The sequence below is a fragment of the Rhinoderma darwinii genome, chromosome 4 (assembly GCF_050947455.1).
Source record: "Rhinoderma darwinii isolate aRhiDar2 chromosome 4, aRhiDar2.hap1, whole genome shotgun sequence".
NCBI lineage: Eukaryota > Metazoa > Chordata > Amphibia > Anura > Rhinodermatidae > Rhinoderma > Rhinoderma darwinii.
This window is the reverse complement of record NC_134690.1, coordinates 103,695,155-103,719,549: the sequence shown is the minus strand read 5'-3', so window position 1 is coordinate 103,719,549 and position 24,395 is coordinate 103,695,155. Positions and strand designations below refer to the sequence as shown.

The window sequence follows — 24,395 nt, the reverse complement described above, 5'->3', positions numbered from 1 at the left end:
CATTCATGGAATCGCACCATTCAAAAAAAAAAAATTGAGCTCTGATATTTGTGAAAGATGACTATGTTCTGTTTGTGAAGTATTCACTATAATTTTTTTATTTTGTACAATTCGTTCTTTACGGGTACAGATACTTGATGTGATGATCATGTATTTGGCTTCCAAATTTGCTCAAGCTGCATCTTCTTTCGCAAACTTAGAAAGTCCAGGCAGACGTTTAATAAACGTATGAACCAAATTTTCTTTTGCTGTATAGGAATATAAAAATATTGCATATTAATAAGGCAAAGTGCGCATCAAAGAAATACGTTATGTACATGGTCAAACTGGATTTGATCGTGGCGGCTGCCTCGCAAGTAATAAAGTTATGGTCTTAGAGCCAACTATAACATCATGTTCTGGTCGGAGCCAAAATCTGTATTCTTCCCTGCTTCTAGGGAAGAACATCTACATAATATGGAATGCGACGAAACAATATATGAATTAAATGTAAAAAAACACCTCTGTGTGCCTCCATATAAAATCACCTTCACATGGCATTACAGTGTTAGCCCATAGTAAGCTATGGGTGCCATATTACGATTTCGCACAACATGGATCTGTAATTTGTCCATGTGCATGAGGCCTAACTCTGTTTACCAGGCAGCACTGAAAAATGCTCAGGTTTTTGACTAGAAGCTGATGCTCAACTTCTGCACATTGCACCAAAGTCTTTCCATATTTAACTATTGAAAGAGGACAGAGGGAGATCTGTGTCATTGTGAATAGAGCATCATTAACAGTGGTCTCTAAATGTCCATCTACCTCCAATTCTTAACTCATTATGACACTGCAATCCTTTATGTAATTTGAAAAATGTTTTAGAGCATACTGTACCCTGAAAGTGACTCACGGCTGTCAGAAGATCAGGGGACCAAGCTGAGCAAGTGCAACCAATATGATGATCACTTACTTTCCAATACTGTATACAAAGTCTCCATTCCAGCATGTATATGGTCAGCCACATGACAATGTAGCAACCATGTTCCTGGGGTCTTTGCAATCATATGAACTGTCTGAAATGTTCCCGGGAAAAGATCAAATACATCTGATTGATAAACTACGCCCATCTAAAAGTCAGACGAGAAGTGCAAGGTTAGTTGTTACTAAGTAATATATTTTTACTTCATGTAACTAAACAAAAAATGGCTAATAGATCCCATTGACATCCATTATTTGAAATACATACTGTATCTTCCTGTTTTATTTCCATATGCTCTCATTGAGACAAACAAACAGTATAAGGCTGTGTTAATTGAGGCCTCCTTAGCTTGGGCGGTGTAGAGGTTGTGTTTGCATCCGAGCCATGGAGTCTGAGGGGGTCCAAAAGGTTTCTGCCCCATACAACGAGACCAGTACTACAGTTGGCAGGCCCAGGTAAAAAGTTTATATTAGATTTGAGGATCTTTAAGTTATGCCTCACAGATGTACTTACGTAGTAGAAACAAGGTTAGGATACGACTGCCTTTTGCCCCCTTCATGGGACGGTTGACAGTACTACGCTAATGTGGAATTATGTCACCTAATGTGAATTGCTTAATGTGTCATTGGAGAAGAAAGTAATCCGCTCCACTGACAGCTCCAGGAAAAAATCCACCACAGGGGCTCAATGTTTAGTGGCACTACCGAGTTTTTCAGCTGCAAATGTCTGCCCCTGGGTAGAGATAATTTTTAGGCTTACTTCTGTTGAGTTAATAATAGTGTAGGAATCATGTACATTAAAAAGATTACCGTATATTGGAAGCTGTGGGCATGAAAATGTACTGTGTGTACATCCACTTCATTCCCCAGGCCAATGAGATGCCAGTTTACCTGGTCACCAGCATGCATAGTAAGGCCGTGTAAGTTGGAGTAGAGTTTGCCATTGATACCTGAAATACAAGTCATCACATTTCTCATTAAAGCAACCTGGACTGTACATACAATATAAGCAACTGTTATGTCAGTTAATAGTGACATCATTGAGGAAGAAGCAAGGCACAAATTGATTTTCAATAACCTTCCACTATTGATAGGGGGTCTGTAGTCTACATCTTTATGATATAAAATATTAGAGATGAAATGCCTCCCGATTTGATTCAGTCCGAATAAATTTGCCGCATATCGCAAGTGCCCTGATTGCCCCCCTGAAAATACATGTCTTACTCTCTGACGCCTTCTAAGACTGTATCCATCCCCAAGCTCTTTAAGCCAATATTAGTAATGTAAAAGTGACAGCAACATGTATGGGTAGAGGGAGGGATAACCACAGTGCATTTTGGGAAGGCTGCCTGCACGGCATTACGGGGTACGCCACCAGAGGTGATGTGAGTTTTTTTTATCTAATCTCGCTGGCGGCCGCCATTTTACCACTATTCAAAATCTGAAAATTTGGGTAAATCTGAATTTGATGCGTTTAGAATCGATTCGCTCATGTCTATATATTATATATGTTACAAAACTTTCTTTTGTGTCAGCCACTTTAACTTTTTTGGACTGACTGGCTACTTAGCAGTCATGTTCATTTTTTTCAATTTTGGTGGCAAAAGGATTAGAAGCGTCTCGAACCCCCCCGTTCCTCCTCACTGCAAGCCCCCCCCCGCAATGAGGGGGAGCGTGAATGAAGCAGCGGTCAAACATGTGCCCGCCACTCCATTCACTGCCTACTGGACTGATGAAAACAGCCGATCGCTGTACTTGGCTATTTCCGTCATTCTTATAAACTTTGAATGGCGCAACAATCCGCATCCGCTCCATTTACTATCCTCTCAACTTCAGTCTAGCATTAAGGAAGAACGGCGGTTTGGGACCCCATTTCTTGAAATCAACGTGTGTCCCAGTGGATGGGACCCCCAGCGACCAAACAATTATCATCTATCCGGTTGATAGGTGATAATTGTCGATTCTGATACAACTCCTTTAACCATGAGATGCAGTAACGTACCATGCATCTTGTTGCTTTCAATAAATTCTTCATCGTCTTTCTTCACTTCCTCTGGATGCAGGGAATATGTTTTAATATTTTCTTCTATATACCAGGACTCATTTTCATCAAACACCATAAAAAGAAGAGCAAATCGCAAGAATGTCTCCTTGTGTAACCTCAATAGAAATAATTGCTTCCTGCAAATCACAAGAGGCCCAACCAATCCGCTGTATGTGTCCTGAGAGGGAATACAATGATCTCAACACATTACACTCTACACTGTATATACTTACATAATCTATAAATCAATGTTATAATGACCCCTTTGTTCAATTAAAGCTCTTGTTAGCGATCAGTGGAAAGATTGCAAAGACAGGAAACATTTACACACACCTGGAGCCAATCCCCTTGGTGGGTCAATTGTTTATAATCCATGAAATAGAGGCTGCATTCATATTAGTGTTTGTTTTTGCCAATCGGAGTAAAGATTGGCTTTAGTCCCTCTATTTTGAGTTCTGAGAGACATCTTTTTTTCCCATCGGCTTAGACATATGAGGGCTTTTTTTTCAAGGGATGAGTTGTATTTTTGAATGGCACCATTTTGTTATTGCCTAGCGGGGGGTTGGCAGGGACGTGCGGCCTCCCAGCTTATCGAAGTGAGGGGTGGCATATTTAAAGCGGTAGTACACTGGCCTTATAGGTGTTTGTTCCCTAATTTAGTTTGTGCTAACATGAACTTGTAACTGAACTTGAATGTTCTGATCCGGCTTTCCTAACTACTCTTTTGGACCAAATATTGATCCTGCTTGACTACCGTTACCTGATCCTTGTGTCAGGGACTGTGACAGATTCAGAGTATACAGATAAACGGCAAGAGGTAGTTATGTGGAATATATATTGTTATATCAATCCCCATGGTAATGGATCATTTTTTGACACTAATTTCTTCAGTTAAAATACGTTCTAGAAAAAATAATTGGGATCATTATAGTTTTAATCTCAGTATTAGCATACCATGTACAGTAATCTCAATGGCTAAGAGAATATCTATTATAGAGGGACTATGTACCATGAATGGATCCCTGGTGGCTACTTTGGAGTGGTGGAGAGGTGTTTGGTAGTTCAGCATTACAATGTCACAAGGGAGTGGAAACCGGACTGAGATCAATGTCACTCTTCCTTACTATAAGGGTTTGAAACGAGAAGCAACAAAGCAACAGGTCCTCTAGTACTTGCATGGAGGGGTCATCGTGGTGCAATAAACCTCACCAGGTGTGGAGGGCATTTTGATTCTGGATTTAGCCAATTGAGACAATCTTTTTTTTTTTTATGAAGCAGGGTGTGATCTAGAGTGCTTAATATGTTACACCGATTTTAAGCAGGTTAACAGACGGACCATAGACAACAGTTTTAGAGGGATCCATGTTGTGGATGTATTTGTGCATTTGTGTATTTCCTGCTGTGTTTCATGTTCGTGTCCAAGACTTATTGGGATTAACCAATGTGCTATCAAGTAATAGAATTCAGCAATGGCCATTTCAGGTACTAAAGATTTATTTCTTGTAGAATTTGGATTCTATTCACTATAGTGTATGGCTGAATTAAGTGGGTGTGTGTTCTCTGTAGAATATTTAAATGGAATACTCCACCGAGATAGTCCTGGTTAAAATATAGCAATATTAATGCTAGACAAGTTACCTTAATTTGATCAACTGTTGAGTAATAAGCCCAAGTCAAACAGTTGCTTTCCTGTCTTTGAGGTCCAGATCTTTCAGGAACATTCCATATGTAAGTTTCTGTATTTCCTGTATGAAAAGGAATAAGTTCAATTATAATTTACACACAACAGTAAGTACATACAGTAATTGTATGTATGTGGCTTAACTATTGTATAGCTAAATTGTTTCATTTATATTGTCGCAGATTTTTCTTTTACGCATGAATGAGAGAGAGTAGCTTTAAAATAATACATTTAAATATTTTTCCCTAGCAAAAATTCCTTGCCAATTTATTAATACATGAATAGTTGGTAAACTTACCAGGTTCTGTTTCTTTTACTTCATTATTTTCAGGTTTAACTCCATGTGCATAAATTGAATATGATCTACTTGCCTTGTTCTTAAATATTATCTTAATTTTATCACCAACATTTGCGGTTATTAATGGACCTGTCAAATAAAAGATAATTTTGTAGATCTGTCACTAAATTGTTAAACCGTCATTAAACAGTCTTTAGTATAGTGGTTATTTGTTGTAGTCAGTTTATAACTATATAGCAGTCTAATAGGGTTTTCTAAGCCAGACAATCCCTTAAAGGTTTCTTGTTCAGATTATGGATGATGGTTATGAACTTTGATTTACACACCATAGTATGTGTATAATACTTTTGCCCAAAGCTCACATTATTAAAGGGAACCTGTCACATTGAAAATGCCATTTGATCTGCAGGCAGCATGTAAAAGTGCAGGAGGAGCTGAGCAGATTTATATATATAGTTATGTGGGAAAATATTCAGTATAACTTGTATTTTATTAATTTAAACTTCTGCTTATTTAAAGAGACTCTGTCACCACATTATAAGTGCCCTGTCTCCTATATAAGGAGATCGGCGCTGTAATGTAGGTGACAGTAATGCTTTTTATTTTAAAAAACGATCTTTTTTCACAAAGTTAGGAGCGATTTAAGTTTATGCTAATGAGCTTTCTTAATGCCCAAGTGGGCGTACTTTTACTTTCGACCAAGTGGGCGTTGTACAGAGGAGTGCATGACGCTGACCAATCGGCATCATGCACTCCTCTCCATTCATTTACACTGCACTAGCGATATAGTTATATCACTATGTGCAGCCTCATACACAAGCCCTAACATTACTACAGTGTCCTGATAATGAATACACATGAAATCCAGCCTGGACGTCATGTGTACTCAGAATCCTGACACTTCTGAATCTTTTTTTGTGAGATTCCGGCAAGTGAAACCAAATCTCGTTTCGCTCCGAGATCTCGCGAGATTTCGTATCCGTTGCTGGAATCTCACAAAAAAGAGTCCGAAGTGTCAGGATTCTGAGTACACATGACGTCCAGGCTGGATTTCATGTGTATTCATTATCAGGACACTGTAGTAATGTTAGGGTTTGTGTATGAGGCTGCACATAGTGATATAACTATATCACTAGTGCAGTGTAAATGAATGGAGAGGAGTGCATGATGCCGATTGGTCAGCGTCATGAACTCCTCTGTACAACGCCCACTTGGTCGAAAGTAAAAGTACGCCCACTTGGGCATTAAGAAAGCTCATTAGCATAAACCAAAATCGCTCCTAACTTTGTGAAAAAAGATAGTTTTTTTAAATAAAAAGCATTACTGTCACCTACATTACAGCGCCGATCTCCTTATATAGGAGACAGGGCACTTATAATGTGGTGACAGAGTCTCTTTAAGGTTTAGTAATCCAGTGAGCGGTCCTGTGACAGCAATCTCTGTATTCACACTCTCACAAATTTATGCAGCTCCCACTTCAATCTGCTATAATTTAGGCTAGCGCTAAACTAATAATCTTAGCTTTCAAATAAGCCAGGATTGCAGCTCTAGCTATGATCCAGCCTGAGTTATAGCCGTAAGAAACATGGGTGGAAGTGAGAGCTTCATGTATATTCAGCTCTCACTTCAAACTGCTCTAGCTTCGAACGAGATACATCCTTAGCAGGAAAAGGGTTAATATGCCACTGAGGGCTACTACTATCCCTATATTCAACTGTATCTTTGGGTCCTTATCTGCTGCCCAACTGGTGGCAATGCGTGTCACATAAAGCATGTGTATTTTTTGGTATAGAAGTCACTATATTTTAAAAAAATTTTTTGCCCATATCTTGTTGTGGTGCACATTCTGGTGAACTTAATATATGGAATATGCTAAACAAAGGAAAAATCCTACTGCAAAACAGGTATGTACAGTGCCCATCTTGTCCTCATCCTATACATATAGTACCACCTATAATTCTGTGATATAATGAAACTGATAGTATTGATTTGCATGTGAACGTCCGTATTATAACCTAGTATAATTATGAGGCATAAATCCCTAGGGGGAGTTTCCAAACTGAGAGGTGGCCACAAAATGTGTTTTTGCAACCAGGGTACAGCACCAATCAAATTTACTGGATCATTTTGTTGCCATAATTTGTATATATGTCAACATGGTATCACTGGGATAGAGATGTTAATAAAGTGAATGAGGCTAGATATATTTCTATGAAAACCCAAGACATGTTGCTTACCTAGAACACCCAAATGCTCTTGGTTTCCTGTTCTTTCCTTTTGAACTGTAAAGGTTTTGTCAGTGTATTCCCGGTATACAGCCTTTTTATATTTTGAACCAATGGAGGTTCGGGTTTTGTTTAAAAATACATCTCCTGGGCTTTGAGGAAACAGAAAAATTAGGTCATATAAAATATTTAACTTTTGATTGTCAAAATTGACCAACAAAGCACTAGAACCCTCAATTTCTCTGCAGTACAGATATTATATTTAAATTTAAAGAGGTAACACAGTTTCAGCAAATAAGGGTCATTTATTGTATAATGAAAAGTTATACCATTTTCCAGTATACTTTCTGTATCAATTCTTCACAGTTTTCAGGACCTTTGCTTGCAGTTACTCATTGGGAGCCTTCATCTCCGAACAATCAATAAATAAGCTTTAGTTGCTGACACCATAAAACCCCTTTAAGACTACCATGGCCCTGGGTGTTACTCAACAAATATAATTGATCCCACTAAACTTTTGCAATACGTGACGCATTTCTCTGTAGGTCATCCGTGCAGGTTATACCAGTTACACATGATGTTCATGCAACTACAATCCAGAATGCTCTGCTGGTGACACTTCTGAGAATAGATTACAGAACAAGTCATAAGCATTTAAAAGGACACGGGAATAGTTTATTTGTCTATGATTTATTTGTTTCACTCTAAGGCATGCTTATATAAATTACAAATAATCACCTTTCTTCATGGTTTGCGTGCCTCTCGTGTTCCCAGGTCCGATTTGGAGAATAGTCCCATTCAACCTCTTCTGCTGCAATGTAATATGTTTGTGTAAGGAAAAACTCTTCTCGAGGACTCGGCATGCCACATGAGTTTACCCTGTAGCGCTGTCTCATTCCTCCTGTGTAATGGTCTGTGGTCATACATTCAACATCAAAAACACCTGAGAAGACAAAAAAATCCACAACTGTATTCCTTGCAAGGGGTTTGTGAAGTTGGGTGATGGGAAACTGGGAATAAAGAGAAAGGAAGGAAGGGAACAACCTTGCTTCTTCCATTCATGCAGTATTTAAGCTAAATTTATTTATATGCAAGTTACAGCTGACCAAATGACATTCTAAAATGAAATTCCGAGTGGTGCGCTTTCCGTATATATGCCAGAAAAATTGGCCGCCTTATATGCCGACGTGTCCATAGACTTTAATGCCAACTGTATTCCAAAAGAGTATCCCATGTGGAAAATAAAGGATGAAGCTAAAGCTATTTTGAACGAAAATAATTCCTTATAAAATAGTTGTTTTCCAGTAAAAGATCCTGAGAAGCAAATGTTTATTTATAACCTAAAAATTCATGTTTGAGTCCAGTTAAGCACAATATTTATGGACTATGCATCAGGGCAAGGACATATTGAAAATCTGTGCAAGTCATCCACGCTTCCCTTTAGCCATACAGAGTTCCGTGACAGGCTTATATCTCACCATCCCTCATTGTCTACCCATTTATTTCCATGCTTAAACTAGCAGTACATATCAGAAATTTTTCGTCGGATCCAGCTGAGATATATATGGTATAGCCATCTTTATTTAGAAACACCTTGATTAAACTTCCACTGTATGCAAGGTATATGTAGTTTATAGGATTATTACTTTTTGAATATCTGTTATGTTATCGGATATTTCTCCTCCTGTCATGTTATGTCCAGGTATGATCCTTCTTTTAAGATTACCGTATTTTTCGGACTATAAGACGCAGTTTTTAGCAAGAACAAATCTTGCTAAAAAGTCCCTGCGTCTTATAGTCCGCAGTCAAGGGACCCGGCATCGCCGGGCCCTATGACCGCGTCATTACTTAACCCCTTTCCGACCCATGATCGCCGGCATATCATGGAGCTGGAGGGGGATGATGTATGGAGCGGGCTCATGCACTGAGCCCGCTCCATACACTGCAGGTGTTAGCTTCTGACATGCTGCTATAACGGCCAGGAACAGCAATTTCGCTGTTCTTGACAGTTTAAAGGGCTTGTGCCATAAAACACATGTATCCCCTATCCACAGGATAGGGGATACATGTGTGATCGATAAGGAGAACAGGGACCGAAAGTTACCAAGAGCGCTGCATGAGAAGCTGTGACTTCCGCGTTCTGTGTCCGGCAGCTTCATAGAGATCAATGGGATTCTTCTGCGCATGCGCGAGCAGCTCTCCATTGGTCTCTATGGAGCTGCGGAACAGATAAGCCGGTCACAGAACCCGGAAGTCCAGGCTTCTCATTTAGCGCTCTGAGTGACTTTCACTCCCGTTCTCCTTATTGCTGGGGGTCCCAGAAGTCGGACCCCCAGCGATCTCACATGTTGCCCCTATCCTGTGGATAGGGGATAAATGTGTTTTATGGCAAACCCCTTTAACTAGTTAAATGCCGAGGTCATTATTGACCTCGGCATTTATAGGGGTTTTTCTATGAAGGACATTCATGACCTATCCACAGGTTATGTCATAAATGTCAGATAGATGCAGGTCCCATCTCTGGAACGGGGCCCCGTAAACCCCGTTCCAGCTTTCTGTGCTCTCCCGGCCACTTGATTACATGTGGAGTTACTGAAACAGCGTAACTCGCTGAGCTACGCTGTTTCCGTAACTCCCATAGAACTGAACAGTAGTTCCGGAAACCGCGTAGCTCGCATGCTACGTTGCTTCCGTAACTGCCATTCACTACTATGGGAGTTAGGGAAACAATGTAGTTATGCTGTTTCAGTAACTCCACATGTAACCAAGTGGCCGCTGGTTCAAGTCCCCTAGGGGAACTAATAAAATGTGTAAAAAAAAATAAAAAATGTTAGATATATTTTCAGGAGTGTAAAAAAAAAATAAGATTAAAAGTTCAAAAAAAATATTTTCCCATTTTTCCCCAAGCACAATGTACAAAATAAAATAATTTTGTATCGATGTGTCCGTAAAAGTCTGATCTATTACAATATACCATTATTTAACTCGCACGGTGAGTTTAAAAATGTAAAACATCAAAATAGTTTTTTGGTCACCTTCGTGCTTAAAATATGAAATTCAAAATATGAAATTCAAATAAAAAATCATATGTACCAAAAAATGGTGCCAATAAAACTACAGCTCGTCCCGCAAAAAGTAAGCCCTCACACCACTCAATCGATGAAAAAAATATAAAACAATTTTGGCGCTCAGAATGTGGTGAAACAGAATTAATTATTTTGAACAAATAATTTTTTTCCTATTTTCTGTTGTCTAAAACCTGGGTGCGTCTTATGGTCAAGTGCGTCTTATAGTCCGAAAAATACGGTATATTAAATAATATAAAAAAATATAATATTATAAATAATTTATACAATTTGTAGCAGGGAGGCTCATATGCAAGCATTAGCTAGTACAATTATTTTCTGTAATTTACATAGTTAGTAGGAAAAAAATACCTAAATCCGTCAAGCTCCATCTTTTACACTTATTAACCCCAGTTTAACCAGAGGAAGGCAAAAACCATCTCTAAATTGAAAAACCCAATTTGTCATAAAGCTGAAAAAATTCCTTCCTGATCCCAACTGCCAAACGGACAGATCCCCGATCAACATTCTACATTAATACCAGAAAACCAATATTTTGTGTCTACAAGAAAGATGTTTCATTCTTTCTAAATCTATTCACATTTATAGCCATTACCAAATCCTGCAGGAGCATGCTCCATAACTTTATGGCTCGGACAGTAAGTAATGCTTTAGAACTGTGTGATGACATTTCACTTTAACTGCAAGCAGTGACCCTGTGTCTTCTGTGGGGTACACAAAAAGAATAACATCACATTGGTTTTTATAGGGGACATTTACATATAACTTACCCACATTGTCAGGGGTCATTATTACTGAGTATGAGATGTGTGGAAATAAGCTTGCTACATCCCTTGTGGTATCGCGGATCTGAATGGTATTTCCTGAAAAATGTATTCCATGCATGTCAACCTCTGTACCGAGTCCCAGCATATGCCAACGGATTGAGTCTCCTTTACACATTTCCAGACCAGGCTGATTTCCATACATGTATCCATTGATTGCTGTTTACAGGGCACAATATACAGAAAACTATTAGAAGAATACAGTAGACGTTGGTTATTCTGGACAAAGTATTATTTTTCCAACAGTAGACTTTATTAAAGAACAAAGCCAGAAATTAAGACTATATATGCGCACGATTCACTGGCACTGCCATGTATGTATTTCAATTGCTTGACTGGAATTCAGAATGTTGAATCTGCTAGTAAAAATATGATGGAAAATTGTCAAAGTAAGAAAGCAGAACATTCGTGGGTAAGCTGAGATTGCGCTTTTCTAGGACCGGGGAAGTCATCATTTCTTAACTGACACCCAGTCGGACAGATTGGTTAAATATGAAAATAAATGATAGTAATAGAAATAATTCTGCTCCACCAATAGCCTGAGGAAGAATTTCGATGCCAAACCTCAACATATGCATTGGGCTGAAAGGAGACAACCTAAGCTGTTCTCTGAGATTCCCAGATTGTGTGATTGCTCAGTCTAGTGAAGAATATGGATTTCCAATATAATAAAGAACACTTGCAAGAGTTGTACAAGTGATGAAAGGAAGATAAAATAAGGTTTATGGCATGCAAGAAAGTAGGCATATACTTATACAGCCATGTGGACTAGAGAATACTGAGAATACTAGCAGTCCTATGTAAATTAATAATGAAACAGTGTTTACAGTAGAGCAAATCTTCACGTAACGGCAAATGGAAACCTATGAAAAGTGACTTAAATTGTGGGTCCAGTTGAGTTGATGTATATTGTAAATCGCTAATAGTATAATCTATGAGAAACAAATGATCCATAGAAAAAAATATAATGTTTTAAAGGAATACTGCAGGAAAAACTGATACACTGTGTGATGTCTAGTGCAGGGCCTGAAGGGGCGGTGGATGTCTTCTATCTATGGCGTTCTTTGATCCGATTTTCTTGGAGTATTCCTTCAGGCTGGAGTGACACATGCAGTTTGTGATGCCAGTGTTTGGTGCATTTTTTCCCATAGACAAACACAACAGTGGATCCAAAAAAGAGGAGAAGTGTAAGTCTTTCCCAAAGGCCCCATGCACACGAACGTGCTTTTGCGGCCGCAATTCCCCCGAAAATCCATGGGAGAATTGCGGCCCCATTCATTTCTAAGGGGCCATGCACACGACTGTAGTTTTTACGGTCTGTGCATGGTCCGGGCTCATTGAAAATAATGGCCGCGGCCAAGTGCATGTCCCGCGATTTGCGGGCGGCTCGAGGCTGACAGTCCGCAGCCGGCCGACCCGAAAATCATGGCTATGCACATGGCTACAGTCGTGTGCATGAGGCCTTATACTTTTCATTCCTTTTGGATTCATTACTGTGTTTGGCTCAAAACCTGCATGAAAAACCGCAACAATAACTGCATGAAAACTGAATGTTTCAATCCAACCTTAAGGCTTTGTTTACACGTTGTGGTCAATTTGCATTTTCTGTTGCTTTTTTCACAAAATTGTGGCGAAAGGGCGCACTTTTCTCGATTCTCCCAAAAATCTTGCAAAATGCACATTAATCACGACAGGGGAACACAGCCTAACTGTTTAACTTGCTGCATGTTATTATACCAGATTTAGGCCTCATGCCCACTTCCATTTTTTCCTTCAGGGTGCTATCCATTGTTGTCTTTGATAGCACCCTGAACCCATTCATTTCAATGCGGCCATGCACACTTCCGCTGTTTTAACGGAACCGTGCGGCCGTTCCGTCAAAAGTAGGGCATGTCCTACTCCTGCCTGTTTTTGACGGAACAGTCTCAAGTTTCTAATTGAATTTGGTCCATGAAACAACGGGCTGCACACGGAAGCCATCTGTGTGCAGCCCATGTGTGACGGGACCGTCAATAATGGCCGTTCAACGACCGACGGAAGTGTGCATGAGGCCTTAAGCTATTACAAATGTTAAAATAAATCAGCAAAATGCGCATTGGACCTAAAAATTTTTACTTTTGGATCGCATATTATCAACTACAAATGACTTGATATGAAGCAGGAGACATGCTGAATGGTAAATTTTAGTAAATGCTCACAGTGCATCATATTGGATTCTTGAAAATCTGGGTCTTCCTGGTTCACAGTATGGGGGCTGCTTGTAAAAAGCTCAATGTTCTCTTCCAGATACCAGCTCTTATTTTCATCAAAAACATTAGGCATTATGAAATAATTGTGAGCGATTCCTCTCTGCAACCACATAAACATATCTTTACAATCACATCTAAATAAAGTATAAACTTATTTTACATAATATTAAGTATCAGGGGTGTACAAAGACATTATATGGCCCCATACAAAAACTCAGAATAGGACTTACTCCCTTCCCCACTGTGTGCTCAGACAAATGTACAGCTTGTTTGAGGCCCACCATAATTCATAATTCATAATTTCCTCACATTTTCTTCACAAATCTTCCCTTTACACTGAAAATGATAACACTCTGGATGCCTGCAGCCTCCAACAGGGGAGAGATCAGTGGATCATATGGATATATAGAGCTCTGTTGATCTCAATGGGAGCTGTACAAATCTGTATACAGTGAGCTCCTCCTAGTGGCAGCTGCAGGCAAATCATATGGTTATGTATCTGAAAGCCGGAGAAGCGGTCCAGTATCGGGTACACCACTTAGGCTTCGTTCACATCTGCGTCGAGACTCCATTCATGGGTTCCGTCTGACCTTTCCATCAGGAGAACCCATGAACAGAATCTAAATACATAGGTTTCCGTTTGCATTACGATTGATTTCAGTGGTGATGCACCGGTGCAAATGGTTTCCGTTTGTCACCGTTGTGTAGGGGTTCCGTCATTTTGACAGAATCAATACCATAGTCGACTGCGCTATTCATTCAGTCAAAATGACGGAACACTTACACAATGGTGACAAACAGAAACCATTTGCACCCGATCAGTCACCATTGAAATCAAAAACCTATGGTTTCCGTTTGTTTCAGTTTGGATTTCGTCCATGGGTTCCCCTGACGGAAAGATCCAACGGAAACCATGAACGGTGTCCCAAACGCAGATGTGAACAAAGCCTTAAAGGTAGAAAATGGTGAGTGGTGAGGTTTCTTTTTATAATGCTTCCTACTTCGTTGCCCAACTTGAGGATATGCAAGAGTACTTTTTATTTTAGAATGCATAGAAAAGTAGTCCCCTGCTAGAATGTACAGAATATATGACTGGTAAGAGACATTTGATATTATTTATGTGTTGGCCAAAATTGTAACCAATGAGCAGACTTGATCTTCCATATTACTTAAAAGGGTTGTACCTAGTGAAATGTTCCAACTCAAAAGGAAGCTGTACCTGTAATAATCTTGTGGGTCTGACATTATCTATCCCCTAAAGATCAGCTAATATGTAGGAAAATGTAAGTGTACCAGAGCGGGAGCTGCCTTTTATAGTGGCTCCCAGCTCAGGCTGTTATGAGCTTAACCCCTTGAAGACATGGCCAATTTAAGTTTTTTCATTTTCGTTTTTTTCCTCCCCGCCTTCCAAAAGCCATAACTTTTGTTTTCTTGTCGACATAGCCATATGAGGGCTTGTTTTTTGCGGGACAATTTGTAGTTTGTCATGGCACGATTATTGTATCGCATAATGTACTGGGAAGCTGCGATTACGCCATTTTTTTGGGGATTTGTTTTTACGGCGTCCATCAGGCGGTAAAAACTACATGTGCACCTTATTCTACAGGTTGTTATGATTACGGCGATACCAAATTTATATGTTTTGCTTTATGTTTTACCACTTTTAAAAAAAACGATTTGCTAAAAAGAAAAAATGTTTTGTGTCGCCATGTTTTGAGAGCCATAACTTTATATTTTTCCGTCAATTTAGAGATGTGAGGGCTTAATTTTTGCGAGGCGAGCTGTAGTTTTGACCGATACCACTTTGGAGTAAATGCAGCTTTTTGATCACTTTTTAGTATTTTTTTTTTTTAGAGCCAAGATGACCAAAAAACAGCAAATTGCGTGTTTTATCATTTATTTATTTTTACGGCGTTCACCGAGCAGGTTAAACAACGCTATATTGTGATAGACTTTTACGGACGCGGCGATACCAGTTATGTTAACTTTTTTTTAACATTACTTTAGGGGAAAAATGGGAAAAGGAGGGTTTTTTGTACTTTTAATACTTTTTTTTTGTTGAAACATAAAAAAAACTTTATTTAGCAGTTTTTTACTTTATTTATGAGTCCCCCTAAGAGACTTAAACCAGTGATCGTTGGATCGCTTGCATGATATACTGAAATACTAATGTATTGCAGTATATCGTGATTCTGACAGGCTCCTTTGAAGCCCTGCCAGATGCAGAGCTTCAAAGGAGTACAAAGTTGGCAGACCTGGGGGCCTTTATCAGGCCCCCTGGCTGCCATAAGAACCATTGTATATGGCAGATCACGTCGCGGGGGGGGCACGATGGCGTGTTTAAGGGCGCGCCTCCACTGATTCTAACAATTTAAATGCTGTGGTCACAATTAACCGCGGCATTTAAGGTGTCAAACGGGCGGAATCAAAGTGAACTTTGATTCCGCCCGCTGGAGTGAGGTGTCGGCTGCCGTAACACAGCCGTCACCCGCTGAGTATGGAGCGTGCTCCATACTTCCCCATGGTGACATTTCAGTAATAGTACGTCGTATGTCGCCAAGACAGGGATTGTCTAGTAGGTAGAGCCCCTTTAAATAACCTAGGCTTGTAACATGACAAAATATTTTCTATATTGTGCATCTGCACTTTTTGATGACAAATGATACTTTCTACTATTCTGAAGCAGACCACAGCCGCACACATTGTATAGTCAATAGAGCTAAGCATTACACTATAATAAAAAATATATATAAAAAAACGCAAAGAAAACCAGTACTGACCTGTTTGTCATTAATTAAACTCTTGCACACCAGCAAAGGTCCCACTAATCCAGAATTTGTGTCCCTGACTACATCAACCGATGAGTAGTACAGCCATGGTAAGCAGTTTAAATCATGGATAGTTGACCCGACACTATCTGGTACATCCCATTCATATGTGAATGTGTCTCCAGGGGCTACGTGGGAAGCCTGCGATTCTGTATTTGGAACCATAGTGTTAATAATTGTTGGAAAGAAAAAGTCTGGAGCTTTGACTTCTAACTTGACCCTAACTTATTTTTCCTTTACTATTAATGAATGGTACTAGTGTACGAGGATGGATATTATGTTAAGTTTTGGGATCATACTAATTCCTTGAACAGATATGTACACCTGTCTCCTGCGGCTCTCACGTCATTGGAGGTACGGATGTAGCCATCTTTAACTTGATTCTGATAACTTGCTGCAGCGCGATATCACACAACAAAAGCCATTGAAAAGTCATTGAAAAAGTCAAGATAAAGGATCTAGCCATTGTTTATTTAATGCTTAAAAGTCAAGGTAAAGACGGCTACATCTGTACACTAAACCAAAGCATTTTAACTAACACTATTCTAAAATACAAAAAAGAGACACATAAAAAAGAATATTCCAATGTTCTCGCAGTCACAGTGACTAAGTGGGCAAAAAATATGGAAGAATATTTAAAATTTAAGAAAATAAACCATTATGTTTTACAAAAATGCTGATTAATGGGATGGCCTAAAAGGGGTTGGGCACTTTAGGTATTTTAATTCCAAATGAGTGTTAAAGACTAAAATAAGCAACTCACTAATAATTTTTTTTAAAGTTCTTCAGCGTGTCCGCTATCTTTGAATCCTCGCACCCTGGTTCACATATTCTACTCCCCCCGACAGCACGCTGTTCCGTCCAAACTATGGCCACAACCTCCAATGAAACCCACTGCACATGCGATAGTTTGCTCTGTGCTTGCGCAGGTACTGGACAGTCAGGAAACTAGCACATGCGCAGTGGGCTTCATCGGAGGTTGCGGATGGACGTCTCTTGTCATGTGTTCCTCCACCATCTGTAATCATATCATGGATGGAATAGCGCGCCGCCTGGGGGAGAAAGATATGCGAACCATGGGGTGTAGCTTCACAGATAGCGAAAATGTCCCAGAACTTCTACAAATAATTTATTAGTAAGTTGTCATTTTTAATGTTTAGCACACATTTGGAAATAGAATACCTAAAGTAGCCAACTCCTTTTAATTTTGCATAGCCTTGGGAAAAGAAATGAGAGGAGGGACATGATCGGAACCTTTAAATATGTTAAAGGTTTAAATGAAGTTCAGGTGGGAGGAAACTAAAGACAAGAATAAAACCTCATGCACACGACTGTAAGGGTATGTTCACACGGCCTATTTTCAGCCCGTAAATGGCCGAAAAGCGGCCGAAAAATCAGAAGCAGAACGCCTCCAAACATCTGCCCATTGATTTCAATGGGAAAAACGGCCGCGTAAAAAAACAGTCGCAAAAAAGAAGTGTAGGTCACTTCTTGGGACGTTTTTGGAGCCGTTTTTCATAGACTCTATTGAAAACAGCTCCAAAAACGGGCGTAAGAAACTCAGCGAAAATCGAGAGTGGCTTAAAAAACGTCTGAAAATCAGAAGCTGTTTTCCCCTGAAAACAGCTCCGTATTTTCAGACGTTTTTGAGTTTGCGTGTGAACATACCCTTAGGGTTTTTACTGTTCGCAAATATGGATCTGTGGTCATCTGCAAGTCATCCGCAAATACAGGACAGTATCCGGAATTACGGTCCATAGTGCATCCGTATTTACGGATCTGCAAAAAAAAAACACGGAGGAATCTTGGGGTATCCCCTGGCATCGAATAGCAACACTTCCGCCATTATGGACAGCTACGGATCCACCTCCGTAGCCGTCCGCAATTGCGGAAGCGCCCATACACTTCTATGGGGAGTCCGTGCCGTGGACAAAAATAGGACATGTTCTATATTTTGCAGATAATTTTTACGGCACGGACACACATCTGTAAATATACTGTTAGGTGTCTGTGACCAATAGAAATGAATGGGTCCGCAATTTCATCCGTAATTACGGATGAAAACTACGGTCGTGTGCATGGGGCCTAAGGGGACACAACCATAACTAAGTCAAGGATGAGCTCAGAAGCAACGTCAGAAAATATTATTTTACTCAAAGTGTAGTAGATGTTTGAAACAAACCTCCAGCAATGTGGTTGGAAAAATCAACAATAAGGCCTTGTTCACACAGTGCGGATTTTCTGCAAATTTTGCATGCATTTTTTAATCCAAAACCAGAGTTGGATCCAGGAGAGCAGACCTATACGGCCTTGCTTTATATATTTCTTATGTTTGAGTTCCGTTCCTGGGTGTGGTTTCAAAAATACATGCAAAATCTGCAGAAAATCTTCACTGTGTGAACAAGGCCGTGTGGTAACACGCAGCAAATTTTGGTGAAGAAAAGTATGCAACTAAAAATCAATTCCACTAACAACATTGGACTCGCTGGTGGGGTGGGCTGTATTGTGCTAAGGGGTTGTTAAACGTGGACAAACATTTTGAGTTTATATACCAACCTGAATATAAGTAATTATGGGTGACCCTAACTAATCTGTCATACCGTAAATGTAACGGAAGTAACAAGTCTTAAACAATTGCAATATATATCACAGCTTAGTTCACAGTAAAAATAAATGTTACAGGCTTTTAAATGTTTACTATAGACCATAGCTGACAGAAGCTGAGAAAAGTGGAAGAGACACGGCAATGCGTTCTATTTACCTTCAGCAATGTCGCCCGTGTTGTAGAGAGCGCCTTCCATGTGTTTTTCATAGCTCACCCCATGAGCCTGGATGCTGTATGGACGGCTTGCATTATTTTTAAATGTGACCTTGATGCTATCTCCTACTTTCGCCAAAATTACTGGCCCTGATAAATAAGACATGCAAATGAAGAGATTTTCATGTAATGATGTAGAATTTAATACACAATTTCTAATTAGTGGCATTTCTATTGTATGCCGCACCGTAGGTACAGGGTCTGTGGAAGATGGGTTCTGGTGCCTGTTGACCCCTTACCCCAGGCACTGCTAAAGCTGAGATTTAGAATTAAATACCACTAAGGCCTCCTTCACACAAAGATTTTTTTCTGGCAATTTAAACTGCATCAAAACATGTTTCTAAAAACGCCAGTTATAGAAATGTAATCTGCGTGTTTTACTGTGTTTTTAGTGGCGTTTTTCAATTAGTGTCATTTTGTACCTGCTTTTTTTTAATGGTGTTTTTGAAGTTCTATTGAGAAGCCTATGGCAAAAACGCCCGAAAAAAGGCCATACCCAGAGCATGCTGGTTTGGAATAAAAACTCCACTGACCACAAAATTGCCTCAAAAACACCACAAGCCAAAACGAGGTGTGTAGTGTATTTTATATTTTACTGTATATTTTAAAGTAACATTTGGCCTCACTAAAAAACGCCACAAAAACACAGCAAAACGCTGTGTGTGAATCTAACCTTAAGCACAGTCTGGACTGACAGCATTGTGGGGCTGTATTAAATAGCACTGCTACCCATATATACACAAATGAGGTAGAATAGGATAATGGAAGGAATGCAGGAATGAGGAATTAACTTGTTAACCCCTTAAGGACGCAGCCTAGTTTTGGCCTTAAGGCTCAGAGCCCATTTTTCAAATCTGACATATTTCTCTTTATGTGGTAATAACGTCGGAATGCTTAAACCTATCCAAGGGATTCTGAGATTGTTTTCTCGTGACACATTGGGCTTCATGTTCGTGGTAAAATTTGGTCGATATATTCAGTGTTTATTGGTGAAAAATAAAATTTAGAGAAAATTTTGAAAAAATAGCATTTGTCAGAATTTAAATGCATCTGCTTGTAAAACAGACGGTTATACCACCCAAAATAGTTACTAGTTCACATTTCCCATATGTCTACTTTAGATTGGCATCGTTTTTTGAACATTCTTTTATTTTTCTTGGACGTTACAAGGTTTAGAACATAAACAGCAATTTCTCATATTTTTAAGAAAATTTCAAAAGCCTTTTTTTAAGGTACCTGTTCAGTTCTGAAGTGGCTTTGAGGGGCCTATGTATTAGAACTCCTGATAAAACACCCCATTTTAAAAACTAAACCCCTCAAAGTATTCAAAACAGCATTTAGAAAGTTTTTTTTAACCCTTCAGGCATTTCACAAGAATTAAAGCAAAGTGGAGGTGAAATTTGCAAATTTCATTTTTCTTGCTGAATTTCAATTTTATTCAATTTTTTTTCTGTAACACAGAAGGTTTTACCAGAGAAATACTACTAAATGTGTATTGTCCAGATTCTGCCGTTTTTAGAAATGTCCCACATGTGGCTCTAGTGCGCTCGTGGACTAAAACTCAAGCCCTAGAAGCAAAGAAGCACCTAGTGCACTTTGAGGCCTCTTTTTTATTAGAATATATTTTAGGCAGCATGCCAGGTTTGAAGAGGTTTTGAGGTGCCAAAACAGTAGGAATCACCATTTTGAAAACTGCACCCCTCAAGGAATTCATTTATGGTTGTTGTTACCATTTTGACCCCACAGTTTTTTCACAGCACCTATTTGAATTGGGCTGTGAAATTTAAAAAATTTCATTTTTTCCAATAAGATGTAATTTGTGATCAAAATTTCTTATTTTCACAGGGAACAAAATACCCCATTTTGTTGCCCAATTTGTCCAATACCCCATTTGTGGTGATAAACTGCCGTTTGGTCCCAGAGGTATCAAAGCAATGGAAACCCACCAGAAGTGACCCCATTTTGGAAACTACACCCCTCAAGGAATTGAAATATGGTTGTTGTTACAATTTTGACCGCACAGTTTTTTCACAGCACCTATTTGAATTGGGCTGTGAAATGAAAAAAATGAATTTTTTTCCAATAAGATATCATTTTTTATCAACATTTGCAGAACACCAGAGGTATCAAAGCAATAGAAACCCACCACAAGTGACCCCATTTTGGAAACTGCACCCCTCAAGGAATTCATTTATGGGTAATGTGACCATTTAGACACCATAGTTTCTTCACAGAACTTCTTCCAATAATATGTCGTTTTAGCTCAAAAATTCTTATTTTCACAAGAAATAAAATACTACATTTTGTTGCCCAATTTGTCCGGAGTGCGGCAATATCCCATTTGTGTTGATAAACTGCCGTTTGGGCCCATGGAAGGGCTCAGAAGGAAAGGAGCGCTATGTGTTTGTTGGAGTCCAGATTTTGCTGGATTGGTTTTCGGGTGCCATGTCGCATTTGCAGAGCCCCAGAGGTATCAAAGCAATGGAAACCCACCGGAAGTGACCCCATTTTGGAAACTACACCCCTCAAGGAATTCATTTATGGGTGTTGTGACCATTTTGACCCCATAGTTTTTTCACAGAACTTATTTGAATTGGGCTGGGAATTAAAACAAAATTCATTTTTTCCAATAATATGTAGTTTTGGCTGAAAATTTCTTATTCTCACAAAAAATAAAATACCCTATTCTGTTGCGCAATTTGTCCTGAGTGCAGCAATACCCCATTTGTGGTGATAAACTGCCGTTTTGGCCCATGGGAGGGCTCAGAACGAAAGGACCACCATTTGGCCTACTGGGGATTTTCTGGTGCGAAGTCATGCAAGCAGAAGCCCCTGAGGTACCAGTACAGTTGAAACGCGAAAGAAGTGACCCCGTTTTAAAAACGACACCCTTAAGGCATTCATCTAGAGGTGTAGTGAGCATTTTGACTGGAGACATACACCCCATAAACTGTAATGTGGGTTCTCACGGGTATGGCAATACCCTCAATGTGGCTGTTATCAGCTGCCTGGGCACACAGCAGGGCTCAGAAGGGAAAGATGAGGGGGATAAGCTGTGCGGAGTACATCAGGGTAAGTAAAATTGGGGTAAATTATAAACCAAGGGATGTATGATAAATTTTAAAACACTCTTTCATACAGAGCTCTGGTTATTCGGGACACGTGTCACATTGATATATTGTGTCATCCCTTATTGCCCTCTTATAGCAGACTTTGCACCTCTTTTGACGTTTTCCCTTCTTCCCAGTTTGGGGAACTACTCCTGGAAAGTGTTTCCCTGGTACGATGCGTGTGGCCCCGCTTCCAGAAGTACTGGGTGTCCCCCTTCTTGGTCCCTAAAGATTAGTTTCTTGATAATCACCTCTTGAAATTCCAGGAAAGTTCCTGTCTGGCCTGTACATCGATGTAGCACGTACATATTGTACAAAGCCATCGGTATGATGTGCACGGCCAGCTTCTTATACCACACCGCATGGCGCTGTAGGGCTTCAGGACTTGAGCTGACAAGTCCACCCCTCCCATGTACCTATTGTAGTCCAGGATGCAGTCTGGTTTGGGTGTCTCTGTACTGGTACCTCGTACTGGTACATGGGTACTGGTGTGACATCTCTCTTGTTTTGTACACACAATATGTTGCTGCTAGAATGTGCCCTGCTCTCACCCCTTCTTGTTTGCCCAAGCAGAGTCTTAGGGAGGCCTCTCAGATTTCTTCTAGCAGCGCCGCATGACTTCTGGAAGCGAGGCAATTGAAGAGTGGGACGCTGGTATAAAAATTATCCAGGTAGAGGTGGTAACCCTGGTCCAGCAGTGGGTGCACCAAATCCCACACAATTTTTGCATTAACTCCCAGTAAGCGGGGGGGGGGGGCATTCTGGGGGCTGAATACTGGTGTCCTTCCCTTTATATATCCTAAATTTGTGGGTATACCCTGATGCACTCTCGCACAGCTCATACATCTTCACGCCATACCTTGCCCTCTTACCTGGCAGGTACTCGCGGTATTGAACCCTCCCTTTAAAATCTACCAAGGACTCATCAATAGAAATACACTTCTCGGGGTGTATGATTGGGAAAACCAGGCACTGAAACGGTCTAATAGGGATCTCCGTTTATACAAACGGTCAAAACTGGGGTCATCTCGGGGTGGGCACGGCTCATCATCAGTATAATGTAAGAAGCAAAGTATTGCCTAATTTTTTTTTTTTTAGGTTCCAGTTCAGTTCTGAAGTTGCTTTGAGGGGTCTATATATTAGAAACCCCTATGAAACACCCCATTTTAGAAACTAGACCCCTCAAAGTATTCACAACAGCATATAGAAAGTTTATGAACCCTTTAGGTGTTTCACAGAAATTTAGAGCAAAGTAGAGGTGAAATTGACATTTTTTTTTTTTGTCAGAAAATCCGCTTTATACCATTTTTTTTATAACACAAAAGGTTTTATCAGAGAAACGCAACTCAATACTTATTGCCCAGATTCTGCAGTTTTGAGAAATATCCCACATGTGGCCCTAGTGCGGTAATGGACTGAAGCAGCGGCCTCAGAAGCAAAGGAGCCCCTAGTGGATTTTGAGCCCTCCTTTTTATTAGGCACCATGTCCGGTTTGAAGAGGTCTTGTGGGGCCAAAACAGTGGAAAATCCCCAAAAGTTACCCCATTTTGGAAACTAGACCCCTTGAGGAATTCATTGTAGTTTTCTTGGGGTGCATTCGGCTTTTTGATCAGTTTTTATTCTATTTTTAAGTGGCGTGGTGACTAAAAGAACCGCAATTCTACTATTGTTTTTTTATTCTATTTTTTTACAGCGTTCCCCGTGCGCTATAAATGACATATTAACTTTATTCTGCGGGGCGATACGATTACGGCGATACCAGATGTTTATAGTTTTTGTATGTCTTATGACGTTTGCACAATAAAATACGTTTTGTAAAAAATCATTTACTTTTTGTGTTACCTTATTCTTAGAGCCATAACTTTTTTACTTTTCCATCAATAAAGCCGTGCGAGGACTTATTTTTTGCGTAACGAACTGTAGTTTCGATCAGTACCATTTTTAGGTACATGCGACTTTTTGATCTCTTTTTATTCAATTTTTTGGGAGGTGAAGTGACCAAACAATTGTGATTCTGGTACGGTTTATTATTATTTCCTTTTACGGCGTTCACCGTGCGGGATAAATAACAAAATAATTTTGTAGTTCAGGCCGTTACGGACGCGGCGATACTAATTATGTATAGTTTATTTGTTTGTTTATATATTTTTATTAATAATAAAGGACTGATAAGGGAAAAAGGGGGATTTTTACTTTTAATACCTTTTAAACTTTTATTTTCTTATTTTTACACATCTTTTTTTAACTTTTTTTTAACTTTATTACTTTGTCC

The 24,395-nt window shown here is 39.6% G+C and overlaps 1 protein-coding gene across 1 annotated transcript in view; it reads right to left on the bottom strand.

Annotated features, from left to right (window-relative positions):
* Positions 1-66: 66 nt before the first annotated feature.
* The window catches only part of LOC142759355 (ceruloplasmin-like), a 43,962-nt gene continuing 19,633 nt past the window's right edge, over positions 67-24,395 (bottom strand). Inside the window, exons 8-19 of the mRNA XM_075861441.1 lie at positions 18,957-19,103; positions 16,148-16,344; positions 13,317-13,467; positions 11,065-11,277; positions 7,947-8,151; positions 7,221-7,360; positions 4,984-5,112; positions 4,643-4,749; positions 2,963-3,182; positions 1,771-1,910; positions 953-1,109; positions 67-248 (exon numbers count right to left, since the gene is read on the bottom strand). Coding sequence (XP_075717556.1) covers positions 172-248; positions 953-1,109; positions 1,771-1,910; positions 2,963-3,182; positions 4,643-4,749; positions 4,984-5,112; positions 7,221-7,360; positions 7,947-8,151; positions 11,065-11,277; positions 13,317-13,467; positions 16,148-16,344; positions 18,957-19,103 — 1,883 coding nt within the window. The 3' untranslated portion in view covers positions 67-171. The remainder of the gene's footprint in view (positions 249-952; positions 1,110-1,770; positions 1,911-2,962; positions 3,183-4,642; positions 4,750-4,983; positions 5,113-7,220; positions 7,361-7,946; positions 8,152-11,064; positions 11,278-13,316; positions 13,468-16,147; positions 16,345-18,956; positions 19,104-24,395) is intronic.